Source organism: Sus scrofa, chromosome 13, assembly GCF_054392235.1.
Source record: "Sus scrofa isolate SSC_HxYL_T2T_F1_AM1 chromosome 13, Sscrofa_HxYL_maternal_Yorkshire_Landrace_v2.0, whole genome shotgun sequence".
Taxonomy (NCBI): domain Eukaryota; kingdom Metazoa; phylum Chordata; class Mammalia; order Artiodactyla; family Suidae; genus Sus; species Sus scrofa.
In genome coordinates, this window is record NC_139395.1 from 135,753,540 (window position 1) to 135,768,936 (window position 15,397).

The 15,397-nt window shown below is 42.7% G+C and overlaps 1 protein-coding gene across 5 annotated transcripts in view; it reads right to left on the reverse strand.

Annotated features, from left to right (window-relative positions):
- The window catches only part of MCCC1 (methylcrotonyl-CoA carboxylase subunit 1), an 87,133-nt gene that overhangs the window by 19,419 nt on the left and 52,317 nt on the right, over positions 1 to 15,397 (reverse strand). For 4 of the 5 annotated variants that reach the window (XM_021069889.2, XM_021069887.2, XM_084990424.1 and 1 more), the window contains 3 exons: positions 15,043 to 15,170; positions 3,942 to 4,125; positions 400 to 509 (listed from right to left, as the gene is read on the reverse strand). In XM_021069889.2, coding sequence (XP_020925548.1) covers positions 400 to 509; positions 3,942 to 4,125; positions 15,043 to 15,170 — 422 coding nt within the window. Of the gene's footprint in view, positions 1 to 399; positions 510 to 3,941; positions 4,126 to 9,421; positions 12,352 to 13,985; positions 15,171 to 15,397 lie in introns of those variants that run through there. The other variant, XR_014824409.1, reaches the window with a different exon arrangement.

Here is a 15,397-nt window from a genome sequence, read left to right on the forward strand (position 1 = left end):
TTGTACCAAGGAAATTAATGTGCTACAGAAAAGCAAGGAATTTCATCAAATGGATAAAACTGAACATAATTATTTTCCTTTGGAGAAAATAACACCAGACTATAGGCCACACCCGTGTAGCTGGCCTTATGTACAGGATGAACAGAAATTTCATATCAGATTCCACTGAAGTTAATACCAAAGTAAAGTTTTAGTCCTGCAATTTTTCTGTTCTAGCTGAAATCAAGAGGTCCTCCAACTATTCTGACCCATGGGAAATTCTCCCACATGAAATTATTTTGTTTGTGACATATGGGGAATTGGAATAAGCTGACAAGTAAAGAGGTCCACCAATCATGACAGACATGGTTGGCTATAGAGACAGAACATCAAGGTCACGAACGGCTCCAGGTCACTCACATTGTAATATCGAAGGCTGTACCTCAGTTTGGTCAGGGCTGCCTGGCGATCTGCAGCCCACACAACCAGCTTGGCAATCATGGGGTCGTAATGCACTGAAACTTCATCTCCTGAAATCGAGAGCCCAAAGTAATCAAAGTTAAAACTTAAAGAGAGAAAATATAATAAGCAGACATTCTCCACAGGCTTAGGTACATTTCATACTTAACCCCCACACACTCCTACATGAGAGAGATTGTTCTCACCATTTTATTCATGAGGAACCGAGGCTCACCGGAATTTAAAAACTTAGCAGAAGTTGAAAGGGAGTATGGCCACCCAAGAGCACCGGGCCCTAAAAGAGTCATTCAGTGACACACAGGCTGGTTTTCCCCATCCAACCTTCTGAATGTTCTTTCCCTTTCTCATTTTGGAAGTTAGTGCAAACTCCCTCCACCTCTCATATCACAATCACCTTTGGCCCGGGCATTCCTTCCTCTAACTCCTCAGTTTTCTCATTAGAAAAATGAGGATAATGATTTTCCTCTCCTGTAGGCTGACTGGAAGGGACTGACAGTCAAGTGCCAGATGCCATACCTGGCAGAGCTGATAAACAAACAGCGGCTATCTGTACTATGACGCAGTCTCAGAGAACAAGAGTCTGAATTAAGCACATCTCACTAATTAGAAATGGTTCAAGTCAAAAGGACATGGGTGTGTTATAAAGAATGATGGTCTAGGAATTCCTGTCATGGCTCAGTGTAAACAAATCTGACTAGTATCCATGAGGCCGAAGGTTCAATCCCTGGCCTTGTTCAATGGGTTAAGGATCCGGCATTGCCGTGAGCTGTGGTGTAGGTCAAAGATGTGGCTCGGATCTCCCGTTGCTGTGGCTGTGGTGTAGGTCAGCAGCTGTAGCTCCAATTCGACCCCTAGCCTGGGAACCTCCATATGCCATGGAAGCAGCCCTAAAAAGAAAAAAAAAAAGAATGCTGTTCTAGGACCTCTGTGATTCTGCCAGGTCACCTGACCCCTCTGAACCCAAGTTGATTAACCTATACAATCAAGGAGTTAGATTACACTTCTTTATCTAGTCATCCATTTACCCCCAGCCCTACCCATCAACACATACTGTACCCTTTCTAGGCCTAGGCTTGAACAAGGGGCTGCAAATATAGCATGGAAGACACAATCACTCCCTTAATACTCTTACAGTCTAGTGAAGAAACTAGACAAGGAATAAAAAGATCACCGAAAGATAATATACAAGGGTAATGACCAAGGAATACACACAGGGGTCAGGGAACACAAAAGAGGAGGGTTGGGGGAATTTCCTGGTGGTTTGGTGGGTTTGGGGATCCATCTGGCGCTGTCACAGCTGTGCTTCAGGTTTTATCCCTGGCCCAAGAATCTCTGTATGCCGTGAGCACAGCCGCTACCTCCAACCCCCCTCCCCGCCCCCCCAAAAAACCCCACAACAAAACAAATAAAAGGGTTAGAAGAAGCTTCCTGGACTAGATTGTCCTCCCCAGTGCCAGGATGTGAATCTGGGAGCCAGTTTCACAATTTTACCTCTGCTACCCTTTGAGCACCTTTAACAAATTAGGCTGTAAGCTTTGCTTGCCTCAGATTCTTTTTTTTTTTAATCTCTACGGTATTCTACTGAAATGTTAAAGAAAATTTTTACTGGAGTTCCCGTCGCGGTGCAGCAGAAACGAATCCGACTAGGAACCATGAGGTTGCACGTTCAATCCCTGGCCTTGCTCAGTGGGTCCAGCGTTGCCATGAGCTGTGGTATAGGTTGCAGATGTGGTTCGGATCCCATGTTGCTGTGGCTCTGGCGTAGGCCGGCAGCTGTAGCTCCGATTAGGCCCCTAGCCTGGGAACCTCCATGTGCCGCAGATGCGGCCCTAAAAAACAAACAAACAAAATTACTGATTAACAAATCTTGCTGTGGGTTAGCCAGAGCTCTCAAAATGCTGCCACTCTATCAGTAAGAAGTCCTAATTCCTCATTTTGGCTTTTAACACCCTATATGATTTTTGCACCCACTCTGTATATGCAGCCACATCTCCAACTGCTCACCATTTCTCCAGCCACATATTTTCTTACAGTTCTTCCAACACACCTTTAGTAAAGCCGCTTTTCTTCTCTTTTCTTTTGTCTTTTTTTCTTTTCTAGGGCCACACCTGTGGCATATGGAGGTTCCCAGGCCAGGGGTCCAATTGGAGCTGTAGTCACCAGCCTACACCACAGCCACAGCAACTTGGGATCTGAGCTGCATCTGTGACTTACACCACAGCTCACGGCAACGCTGGATCCTTAACCCACTGAGCAAGGCCAGGGATCATGGTTCCTAGTCGGATTCGTTAAACACTGCACCATGACGGGAACTCCCACTTTTCTGTATGCTGTTAAATCTGCCTACTCAGGAGTTCCCATTGTGGTTCAGCAGGTTGAGAACCCAACATAGTGTCCGTGAGGACGCAGGTTTGAACCCTGGTCTTGCTCAGCAGGTAAAGAAACTGGTGTTTCCGCAAGCTGCAGTGTAGCTCGAAGACCTGACTTGGATCCAGTGTTGTTGTGGCTGTGGCATAGGCCAGAGGCTATAGCTCCAATTCAATCCCTGAACGGGGAACTTCCATATGCCACAGGAACAGCCATTAAAAAAAAAAAAAAAAAAAAAAAAAAAAATCTGCCTACTCAAATCCACTCCAGACTTCCTCTTAGAAAAGTGCCCTGATTACACTGGCCTAACATAACCTGCTATTCCTGAGAATTGCTTTATTTTAATCACTCACCATCTGAATAACTTCTCTGGCAACTAAAGTTAAGGTGGCAGTAAACAGAGGTGACTCATAGAATAAACCCTGGAGCCAGAATGTATGGGCCTGAAGCTTGGCTCCAAGTGACCTTGAACAAGTCACTTTTCCGTGCCCTGGTTTGCTCATGTGGAAAATGGGGGGTGATAAAAACACCTACTTATAGGGTAGTTAAAGGAGCCCAGGTAGAAAAATCACCTAGAACAGGGCCTGTACATAGTAAGTGCTTAGTAATTGTTATGACCATTGTTATTAATTATAAACAAACTGTGATAGCTCTTGAACTATTAATTTTTTTTTTTTTTACTTTTCCTCCTTTTATTTATTACTGTTTAGATTGCACTAAGTTTATTTTATAATCCTCCAGCTTGACTTTCAGTACCTCGAAAGGGTGCCTTGGGCATAGCATGTATCAGTCACCTTAAATCACATTTGGAACCAAGAAAAGGAAAACTATAAAACAGTATAAAATCAACCTTCCAGCAAAGTGTTTGGTGCTTAGGTTTGACTAAGTGCTGCTACATTTCAAAAAAGAGTAGTTACTGTTTAAAAATACTAGTTACTTTTATTTTAAAAAAGAGCAATTCCAGAAGGAAAAGTAAAGATGAATGAGAAATCAGTTAAATCCCTTATTTAAAAAAACAGACTTTCCACAAGACACAGGGAAAGGACCCCCACCCCAAAATAAAAATGACCAAAACATTTTAAATACCGAGACTTTTGTGCTTTATTTCACATTACCTTGCTGTACTCCAGTTTCAATCCTGGTGGAAAGGTCTGCTTGAGGGGTGGAGAGATGCACTAGGGGTCCAGCACCTGGCATGAAGTTATCGTTAGGATCTTCCGCGTATATTCTGGCTTCAAAGGCATGGCCCTGCAGAGTTATTTCTTCCTGGCTCAAAGGAATCTTCTCTCCTGCTGCAATCTGGTAAAAGAAGAGCATGTGCTTCTTATGAAAATTCACCTTACAGAAGCTACAAGACTTAGGTGATGATCTTGCCTTTTTCTATGTAAAATGTACATCTGGACTTTATAAAGAAGCCAAGGGAGTTCCCATTGTGGCTCTGTGGTTAATGAACCCAACCAGCATCCATGAGGATGTGGGTTCATTCCTGGCCTCACTCAGTGGGTTAAGGATCCACTGTTGTTGTGAGCTGTGGTGTAGGTCGTAGATGAAGCTCAGATCCTGTGTTGCCATGACTCTGGTGTAGGCTGGTAGCTACAGCTCCAATTGGATCCCTAGCCTGGGAACTTCCACATGCAGTGGGTGTGGCCCTAGAAAGAAAAAAAGACAAAAAGACACACACACACACACACACACACAAAGCCAAATAAAAACTATTACATACCTATCCACTTAAGTATTGGGCAAAAGCAAAAAACAAAAAAAAATAAAAAAAACAAACAACCCAAATGATGCAGCCTGGAAATAATATTATTCATTACAATGGGTTTCTACAACTTTTAAATAGAGAAAACAGACAAACTGATGACAAATCATAAATTTAAATCAGTGCTTTTTTAATATAATGAAAACAAATTTCTTTTTTTTTTTTTAAATTTGGTTTTGCTTTAATGTGAGTTTATCTTTTTTTTTTAATATTTTTTTAAAATTTTCCCACTGTACAGCAAGGGGGTCAGGTTATCCTTACATGTATACATTACAATTACATTTTTCCCCCACCCTTTCTTCTGTTGCAGCATGAGTATCTAGACAGAGTTCTCAATGCTATTCAGCAGGATCTCCTTGTAAATCTATTCTAAGTTGTGTCTGATAAGCCCAAGCTCCCGATCCCTCCCACTCCCTCCCCCTCCCATCAGGCAGCCACAAGTCTCTTCTCCAAGTCCATGATTTTCTTTTCTGAGGAGATGTTCATTTGTGCTGGATATTAGATTCCAGTCATAAGTGATATCATATGGTATTTGTCTTTGTCTTTCTGGCTCATTTCACTCAGTATGAGTCTCTAGTTCCATCCATGCTGCTGCAAATGGCATTATGTCATTCTTTTTTATGGCTGAGTAGTATTCCATTGTGTATATATACCACCTCTTCCGAATCCAATCCTCTGTCGATGGACATTTGGGTTGGTTCCATGTCCTGGCTATTGTGAATAGTGCTGCAATGAACATGCGGGTGCACGTGTCTCTCTTAAGTAGAGTTTTGTCCGGATAGATGCCCAAGAGTGGGATTGCGGGGTCATATGGAAGTTCTATGTATAGATTTCTAAGGTATCTCCAGACTGTTCTCCATAGTGGCTGTACCAGTTTACATTCCCACCAACAGTGCAGGAGGGTTCCCTTTTCTCCACAGCCCCTCCAGCACTTGTTATTTGTGGACTTATTAATGATGGCCATTGTGACTGGTGTGAGGTGGTATCTCATGGTAGTTTTGATTTGCATTTCTCTTATAATCAGCGATGTTGAGCATTTTTTCATGTGTTTGCTGGCCATCTGTATATCTTCTTTGGAGAAATGTCTATTCAGGTCTTTTGCCCATTTTTCCATTGATTGATTGGCTTTTTTGCTGTTGGGTTGTATAAGTTGTTTATATATTCTAGAGATTAAGCCCTTGTCGGGTGCATCATTTGAAACTATTTTCTCCCATTCTGTAAGTTGTCTTTTTGTTTTCTTTTGGGTTTCCTTTGCTGTGCAAAAGCTTTTCAGTTTGATGAGGTCCCACGGGTTTATTTTTGCTCTAATTTCTATTGCTTTGGGAGACTGACCTGAGAAAATATTCATGATGTTGATGTCAGAGAGTGTTTTGCCTATGTTTTCTTCTAGGAGTTTGATGGTGTCCTGTCGTATCTTTAAGTCTTTCAGCCATTTGGAGTTTATTTTTGTGCATGGTGTGAGGGTGTGTTCTCGTTTCATTGCTTTGCATGCAGCTGTCCAGGTTTCCCAGCAATGCTTGCTGAATAGACTTTCTTTTTCCCATTTTATGTTCTTGCCTCCCTTGTCAAAGATTAATTGACCATAGGTGTCAGGGTTTATTTCCGGGTTCTCTATTCTGTTCCATTAGTCTGTCTGTCTGTTTTGATACCAGTACCACACTGTTTTGATGACTGTGGCTTTGTAGTATTTCTTGAAGTCTGGGAGAGTTATGCCTCCTGCTTGGTTTTTGTTTCTCAAGATTGCTTTGGTGATTCTGGGTCTTTTGTGGTTCCATATAAATGTTTGGATTGTTTGTTCTAGTTCTGTGAACAATGTCATGGGTAATTTGATAGGGATTGCATTGAATCTATAGATTGCTTTGGGTAGTATGGCCATTTTTACAATATTGATTCTTCCAATCCAGGAACATGGAATATCTTTCCATTTCTTTACATCTTCTTTGATTTCTTTGGTTAAAGTTTTATAGTTCTTGGCATATAGGTCCTTTACCTCCTTGGTCAGGTGTATTCCGAGGTATTTGATTTTGTGAGGTGCAATTTTAAAAGGTATCGTATTTTTGTATTCCTTTTCTAATATTTCATTGCTGGTATACAGAAATGCAACTGACTTCTGAATGTTAATCTTATATCCTGCTACTTTGCTGAATTTATGAATCAGTTCAAGGAGTTTTGGGGTTGAGTCCTTAGGGTTTTCTAGGTATAGTATCATGTCATCTGCATACAGTGACAGTTTGATCTCTTCTCTTCCTATATGGATGCCTTTTATTTCTTTTGTTTGTCTAATTGCTGTGGCTAGGACTTCCAAAACTATGTTGAAGAGCAGTGGTGAGAGTGGGCATCCCTGTCTTGTTCCAGATTTGAGTGAGAAGGCTTTCAGTTTTTCCCCATTGAGTATTATATTTGCTGTGGGTTTATCATAAATGGCTTTGATGATATTCAGGAATGTTCCCTCTATACCCAGTTTGGCGAGGGTCTTGATCATGAATGGATGTTGAACTTTGTCAAATGCTTTTTCTGCGTCTATTGAGATGATCATATGATTTTTGACTTTTTTTTTGTTAATGTGGTGTATGATGCTGATTGGTTTGCGTATGTTGAACCATCCTTGTGAACCTGGGATGAACCCAACCTGGTCATGGTGTATAATTTTTTTGGTATGTTGTTGGATTTGGTTGGCTAAGATTTTGTTGAGAATTTTTGCATCTGTATGCATCAATGATATTGGGCGATAGTTTCCTTTTTTGGTGGTATCTCTGCCTGGTTTTGGAATGAGGGTGATGGTGGCATCATAGAATGTCTTTGGGAGTATTCCTTCTTCTTCAAGCTTTTGAAAGAGTTTAAGGAGGATGGGCACCAATTCCTCTTTATATGTTTGATAAAATTCACCTGTGAAGCCATCTGGTCCTGGACTTTTATTTGTAGGGAGTGATTTTATGACCTGTTCAATTTCATTTCTAGTGATGGGTCTGTTCAGTTGGTCTGTTTCTGCTTGATTCAGTTTTGGCAGGCTGTAAGATTCTAGAAAATTGTCCATTTCTTCCATATTGTCAAACTTGTTGCCGTATAGTTGTTCATAGTATTCTCTTATGGTTTTTTGTATTTCTGCTGTATCCGTTGTGATTTCTCCTTTTTCATTTATAATTTTGGTTATTTGGGTTCTTTCTCTCCTCTTTTTAGTGAGTCTGGCCAGGGGTTTGTCAATTTTGTTCACCTTTTCAAAGAACCAGCTCTTGGTTTTATTAATTTTCTCTATTGTTTTTTGAGTCTCTATTTTATTGATTTCTTCTTTGATCTTTATAATTTCCTTCCTTCTGCTGACTTTAGGACTTTTTTGTTCTTCTTTTTCTAATTCATTTAGATGGAGCATTAAGTTGTCAATTTGGGATCTTTCTTCTGTTTTGAGAAAGGCCTGTATTGCTATAAATTTCCCTCTGAGCACTGCTTTCGCAGCATCCCATAGATTTTGAGAGGTTGTGTCTTCATTATCATTTGTTTCAAGGTAGTTTTTAATTTCCTTTTTGATTTCCTCATTGACCCATTGGTTTTTTAGTAGCATGTTGTTTAGTCTCCATGGAGTAGGTTTTTTCTCTTTCCTTTTCCCATGTTTGATTTCTAATTTCATGGCATTGTGGTCAGAGAAGATACTTGAGATAATTTCTATGCTCCTAAATTTATTGAGATTCGCTTTGTGTCCCAATATGTGGTCGATTCTTGAGAATGTTCCATGAGCATTTGAGAAGAATGTAGTGTTCCATGAGCATTTTTTGGATGTAGTGTCCTGAAGATATTAAGTCTAACTTTTCTATTGTTTCCTTTAGGATCTCTGTTGCTTTATTGGTTTTCTGTCTAGAGGATCTGTCCATTGATGTGAGGGGGGTATTAAGGTCTCCTACTATGATTGTATTCTCATCAATATCTCCCTTTATGTCTGTTAATATTTGTTGTATGTATCTGGGTGCTCCTATATTTGGGGCATATATGTTGATGATAGTAACATCCTCTCCTTGGATGGATCCCTTAATCATTAAGTAGTGTCCTTCTTTGTCTTTCTTTATGTCTTTTGTTTTAAAGTCTATTTTGTCTGATATGAGCGTTGCGACTCCTGCTTTTCTGTCATGTCTATTGGCGTGAAATATTTTTCCCCACCCTTTCACTTTCAATCTATATGTATCTTTTGTCCTAAGGTGAGTTTCTTGTAGGCAGCATATTGAAGGTTTTTGCCTTTTTATCCACTCAGCCACTCTGTGTCTTTTGATTGGGGCATTCAGTCCATTGACATTTAAGGTGATAATTGATAGATGATTATTTATTGCCATTTGAACCTCGTGCTCCAGTTGATTCTATGGTTCTCCATTCTTCGTTTCTTTCTTTCTTTTTTTTTTTTTTTTTTGGTTGGATGGTCTCCTGTTATTATCTGCTTGAGTGTATTTTTTTTTTCATTTTTTGCAAATGCAATATTTGGTTTTGGCTTGTGGTTGCCCTGTATGCTAACCCCTTCCCATAATTAAGTATGCTAACCCCTTCCCATAATTGTGTGTTTTAGCCTGATGGTCCTGTAAGTTCAAACACTTCATTACTATATTAAAATTAAGAAGCGAAACATACAAACAAACAAAAAGGGGTATTTACTTCCTAACATCCCTTGCCCACATTTTATGGTTTTGATGACACTTTTTTTTTCTTTTTAATTTTATTTTGTTTGAAGCATGTTCATGATTAAATCTGTATGCTGGCTTATTTGAGTGATTGCTCTCTGATTGCAGTTTCCTCAGTCCTAGTTCTTCCTCTTCTTCTTTTTTTTTTCTTTTCTTTTTTCTTCCCTTTCCTTCCTTTTTGGTTTAGAGAAGCCCTTTCAATATTTCCTTTAACCTGGGTTTTGTGTTGCTGTATTCTTTAAGTTTTTATTTGTTGGGAAAAATTTTTATTTCCCCTTCTATTTTAAATGATATTCTTGCTGGATAGAGTATTCTAGGTTGCATATTTTTTCCTTTTAGCACTTTAAATATCTCTTGCCATTCCCTCCTGGCCTGTAGTGTTTCTGTAGAGAAATCAGCTGATATTCTTATGGGGGTTCCCTTGTAGGTAACATTCTGTTTTTCTCTTGCTGCCTTTAGGATCCTCTCTTTATCACTAACTTTTGCCATTTTTATTATGATGTGTCTTGGTGTGGGTCTGTTTGGGTTCAGTTTGTTTGGGGCCCTCTGTGCTTCTTGTATCTTGAACCCAGTATCCTTTAGATTTGGGAAGTTTCCAGCGATAATTTCTTCAAATATATTTTCCATCCCCTTATCTTTTTCTACTCCTTCTGGAATTCCTATTATGCGTAGATTGGCCCGCTTTATATTATCCCATAGGTCTCTTATATTGCTTTCCAGTTTTTTGATTCAGTTTTCTGTCTGTTGACCGGATTGAGTGATTTCCATTATTCTATCTTCCATATCACTGATTCGTTCTTCTGCATTATTCATTCTGGTTTTTACTGCCCCTAGTTCAGTTTGCATCTCTGCAAATGAATGTTCTAGTTTTTCTTGGCTCCTCCTTATATTTTCTAGTTCCTTTCTGAGGGTATCTGCATTACTGTTCATATCTTCTCTTAATTCCTTCAGTATTTTCACTATTTCTCTTTTGAACTCCAGGTCTGTCAGACTGCAGAGATCTGTTTCATTGCTGACTGTTTTAGGTGAGTTCTCCTGTTGGTTTGACTTGGGGTGGTTTCTCAGCTTCTTCATCTTGCTTGTTGTTTTCTTTCTCCTGAGGGAGTTGTACTCTCCATTATCGGGCAGTGTTTGCCTTGTCACTGCCGTGGAATATTTCCTGAGGGCTGGCGTTGTTGGTCAATCTTTTTTGAGGCAGTGTGGCTTTTCTGGAGTGTTGATGGGGCTAACAGTGTTTCTTTGAAGCAAAGGAGGACTGCCTGAGGGCAGACAGGACTGGGAGGTCCACACCACGATGGTAGCAGATTTTACTTGGTCATGCAGAGCTTGCTCTGGTGTTTTTAGGCTGTGGGGTTCTTGCAGGGGGTTGGCGGTGTTGGGCAGCTGTTCCTCAGGAGTGCAGCACCCCCTGGGGGCTGGAGAAGCTATCTGGGTCACTGAGAACCTAAGAGGCTCTTCCCTGGGGAAGCCCAACTCAGAAGGACAGCCTGAGAATGTAGGCGGATCTTTTCACAGTCCGGCCGAGCTTGTTGCAGCTTTTCTGGGCTGCAGGGGCTCTTCCAGGGGGCTGGTGGTGCTGAGCAGCTATTCCGAGGGAGTGGGGCACCCCCTGGGACTTGGGCGGGTAGCAGGGCCACTGGAAACCCAAGAGGCTCCTCCCCAGGGCAGCCTGACTCAGAAAGACCGTCTGAGATCTTTTCCTGACTCGGCCAGGCTGTTGCAGCTTTTCTGGGCTGCAGGGGGTCCTGCCTGGAGCTGGCAGTCCTATGCAACTGATCCACTAGGGCACCCCCTGGGGGCTTGGGTGGGTAGCAGGGCCGTTGGAGATCCAAGAGGCTCCTCCCCGGGGCAACCCGACTCAGAAAAACCGTCCGAGAATTAGGCCGATCTATTCACAGCCTGGCTAGGCTTGTTCTAGCTTTTCTGGGCTGCAGGCCTTTTCTCGGGGGCTGGTGGTGTTTGGTGCTGCTCTGCGGAAGTGTAGCCCCTCCAAAGGGCAAGCAGGCCTCTGCAGGGACAGCCCCTGCGGTGGTAGGCTTCAGGCAATTGTTGAGGCCAGCCCTCCTGGATGGCAGGCAGCCCCAGGTCCGGTGAGAGCGTAGGGAGTGGCGGGGGTGGGGGGAAGGGATGCACTGGGAAGCACAGCTTTCTGCTAGCTAGCAGGCCTGTAAGCTTGCTGTGGCGTAGGGGGTATTCTATGGGGACCCACCCCTTCTTCTCTCCCCTCCCCAGCACGGGCGCAGACCAGGCTCTTCTCCCAGGTTCCCTCTGATGCGGCTTTCCACTTCCCCGCCCCTAGAGTATTGTTCCCTTCCTCTGAGACAGCTTTGTTTTCTAGTCTCCCAGGCAGTCTCTGCCCCGTCAAATGGTTTCTAGACTTCCCAAGCAGTTTCCGCTCTGCCCTGCCCCCCCCAGCCCGGGGACTAACCTTCGGAGGCGAGGTCTCGGTACCCAGTCCCCACCCAGGCGTCCCCCGGCCCTTCCTTTGGAGGCGAGGTCTCGGTGCCCAGCCCCCACCCAGGCATTCCCCCCGCCCTTTCCTGGGGACTAACCTCTGGAGCCGAGGATTCGGTGCCCAGCCCCCACCCAGGCGTCTCAATTTTTGGTGACTGTGCCTGTAGTTCAGATGGTCCGTTGGGTTCTTGATCGGCTTTTCCTTACTCCAACTTATTGCTACACTCTTCTCTGCATCTGGAGATTCCTCCGGTTTGTTTGATCTTTCCCCCGGTAGGTGACTTTCCAGGGTGCGGGATCCCTTTCTCCTCCGCAGTTCCCTTTCGGGAGCGCCCGTCCTGCTCGGATTCACCTTCTCTCACTCTCCTCTTTTCTCCCGTTCTGCCCAGTAATGTCACGAACTTCTTGCCATTATTGGAGTTTAGGTTCCTCTGCCAGCAATTGGTTGCTGTTCTGTGCGAGTCATTTATTCTGTCGATGTGCTTTTTTTGTTGTGTTTGTGGGAGAGGGCGAGCATGTCCCCCTACTCCTCCGCCATCTTGTCCTCTCTCTGAAAACAAATTTCTTAATGGCAAAATACATTTTCAGTTTTTTCTTTTTCTTTCTTTCCTTTTTTTAGGGCTGCACCTGCGGCATATGGAGGTTCCCAGGCTAGGGGTCCAATCGGAGCGACAGCTGCTGGCCTATGCTACAGCCACAGCAACACCAGATCTGAGCTGTGTCTGTGACCTATACCATGGCTCACGGCAATGCTGGATCCTTTAACCCAATGAGCGAGGCCAGGGATGGAATCTGCAACCTCACGGTTCCCAGTCGGATTCGTTTCTGCAGTGCCACGATGGGAACTCCTCTTTAATGTCTTAATGCTCAGAAAAAACTGCCTGGCATATAGTAAGCACTATCTAAGTGCTAGCTATTATCATTTCATTCTTATCCTTTATAATGAAATACTCTTCAATGTTTTAACAAAGAATAATACAAAAGGAAAAGAAAGACCATATGACCATATTCTAAGATCTGATCTTATTCCTGAATATATAGCTCAATTTCAACCTGGCTTGTCTTGGCCTCTTTTCTTCTGAAGGTGGCTTCTGTCTGAGACCAGAAGGGCCTGGACCCAACCATGCCTCTGGGTACTTGGAAATCTGTGCCATCTGAGTTGTCTCAGGCTTTAGACACTGACTCTCTGGAACCCCCGGACTTTGGACATTTCACCAGTCTCCCTGACACTGCCAACCACCTGCACTTGCTGCCTGGGTGCTCACATCACTGCACCCTCACTCTAGGAAGCCAGTGACTCCAGAGGCAGGTCCTGGAGCATAAACTCTTGACTCACTACATGCTAAGACCTCTTGTTTTAACTCTGCTTGGAGGCCAGACTCCAAAGTGCCTGCAACACTGAAAATAAGGTCCAGTGATGTCCCTAAGCTCTAGAAACCCTCCCCAGATGATAAAAGCCTGCTTCTCTTTCTAACGAGCCTTTGAGACTCTTATAATTTCTTGGCTCGCAGAAATAAATGTCTGTTGGTCCCCCTAATATCCAAAAGCTCCTTAATCCTTAGAAACTTTCTGTCCTTCATGATTTCAGAATTCTGGACTCTCTTGGTTACTGCTTCAGGAAAAAAAATATTCTTTTCCTCAAGGATATTCTAGGAACACAGGGACTCTTTTTCCAAAAGTTTCTCAATGCACTATGATTTCCCTGGTACTTACTAACACTTAGAAGCCTGATGTGCCAGATTTTCATTAGTTTCTAAGGCTATAGAGGCCCAGAAGAATCTTAAGCCTCAATTAAAACCACCAATCATCCCCAAGGAACCAGAAAAAGGAACATCATGTTATTGTCAACAGAAGTTCTGCAAAGACAAAATTATCAAAGTAATCAAGACCTTAGTATTACCACATGGAAAAAGATAATTTAGATTTAGGATATACAAAGAACCTCTGTAGGTTCTTTGTATATCCTACAGAGATAAAGAATATTCATAATAGGGAGTTCCCATCGTGGCTCAGTGGTTAATGAGTCCCACAAGGAACCACGAGGTTGTGGGTTCAGTCCCCGGCCTTGCTCAGTGGGTTAAGGATCCGGCATTGCCGTGAGCTGTGGTGTAGGTCGCAGAGGCAGCTCAGATCCCGTGTTGCTATGGCTGTGGTGTAGGCCGGCAGCTACAGCTCTGATTCGACCCCTAGCCTGGGAACCTCTATGTGCTGCAAGAGCAGCCCAAGAAATGGCAAAAAAACAAAAAACAAACAAACAAACAAAAAGAATATTCATAATACTATGCAGCTAGAGATAATCTTACTAGGTGAGGTTAAGTCAGACAGAGCAAGACAGGTATCATATGATATCACTTATATGTGGAATCTAAAATATGGCACAAATGAACTCATCTACAGAACAGAAACAGTCTCACAGACACAGAGAACAAAATTGTGGTTGTCAAGGAGGAAGAAGGAGGAAAGGAATGGACTGAGAGTTTGGGGTTAGTAGATACAAACTACTACATTTAGAATGGATAAACAAGGTCCTACATCACTTTGCTGTATAGCAGAAATTAGCACAACATTATAAATCAGCTATACTTCAATTTAAAAAATAGTCATACTACTACCTAAAATAATTTTCATATTTAGGAAAGGCTGTCAAATCTATTGTTTTCAGGAGTTCTGTCGTGACACAGCGGAAATGAATCCGACTAGGAACCATGAAGTTTCGGTTCAATCCCTGGCCTCCCTCAGTGGGTTAAGGATTTGGCGTTGCCGTGAGCTTTGGTATAGGCCAGCAGCTGTAGCCCCAATTAGACCCCTAGCCTGGGAACCTCCATATGCCAAATTCGAATTTTCTAAACATTTCCTCCGAAAGGCTACACTTATCCCTTCATGGGCCAACAACAAGGTGTTAGCACTTGCCCGTGAACTATTCTGTTGGTGTAGACCCTTCCCTTAGCTATTCATTCCCAACTCTTCCTTTGCTCATTTCATCTTAGCTAGCATCCATCCTGCCTCTAATGATGGCCTGGCCCTGAAAGATGGGGTCTCAGGCAGCGCATAAGGCTTTTTGTTGACACAATGTGGTCACAAGCAAGTCTCAGTGGCAGCAGCTCACCTGCTGGCTGCTCCATGTCTAAGGGGAAAAGATGGTAAGTAACAGACAAGGAAGCTCAGTCCATAAAGTGACAATAACGTCATGGCATCAAATGTTACGTCACCTTTAACCTCCCATCTTCCTAGCTTCATGAGAACCATTAACAACTGAGCCCTGTCCAAGGTGATGCCTCCTTTCAAGAGGCCAAAAGGCAATGTATTCTCAACACTGATCTTAACAGAAAAAAATACTCCCACCCTAAGCTGCCATTCCACCAAATCAATTCCTGTGATCATCTCAGTAACAGGATGTTCCACTTGCAGCCTTGTATTCATCTCCATGAAGTAGAAATTGTGCTTTGAGTCCATAATAAACTCCACAGTTCCTAAAAGATAAAAAACAATAGTCACATTTCAATAGCATATCAGGGGTAGGAAGCAAAATTTTCCATGGTACGTAATATCAACTTTCACGGTTGCCTTCATTCAATGGTAAATATTTTGCATTTCATGAAGAAAACATCTGACATTTTGCAGTGGCAAGTGATTCTCAATCAAAAATTGGGAGCCACATGAAATTTAACAATAGAAAAGTATATTTGGGGTTATGAAT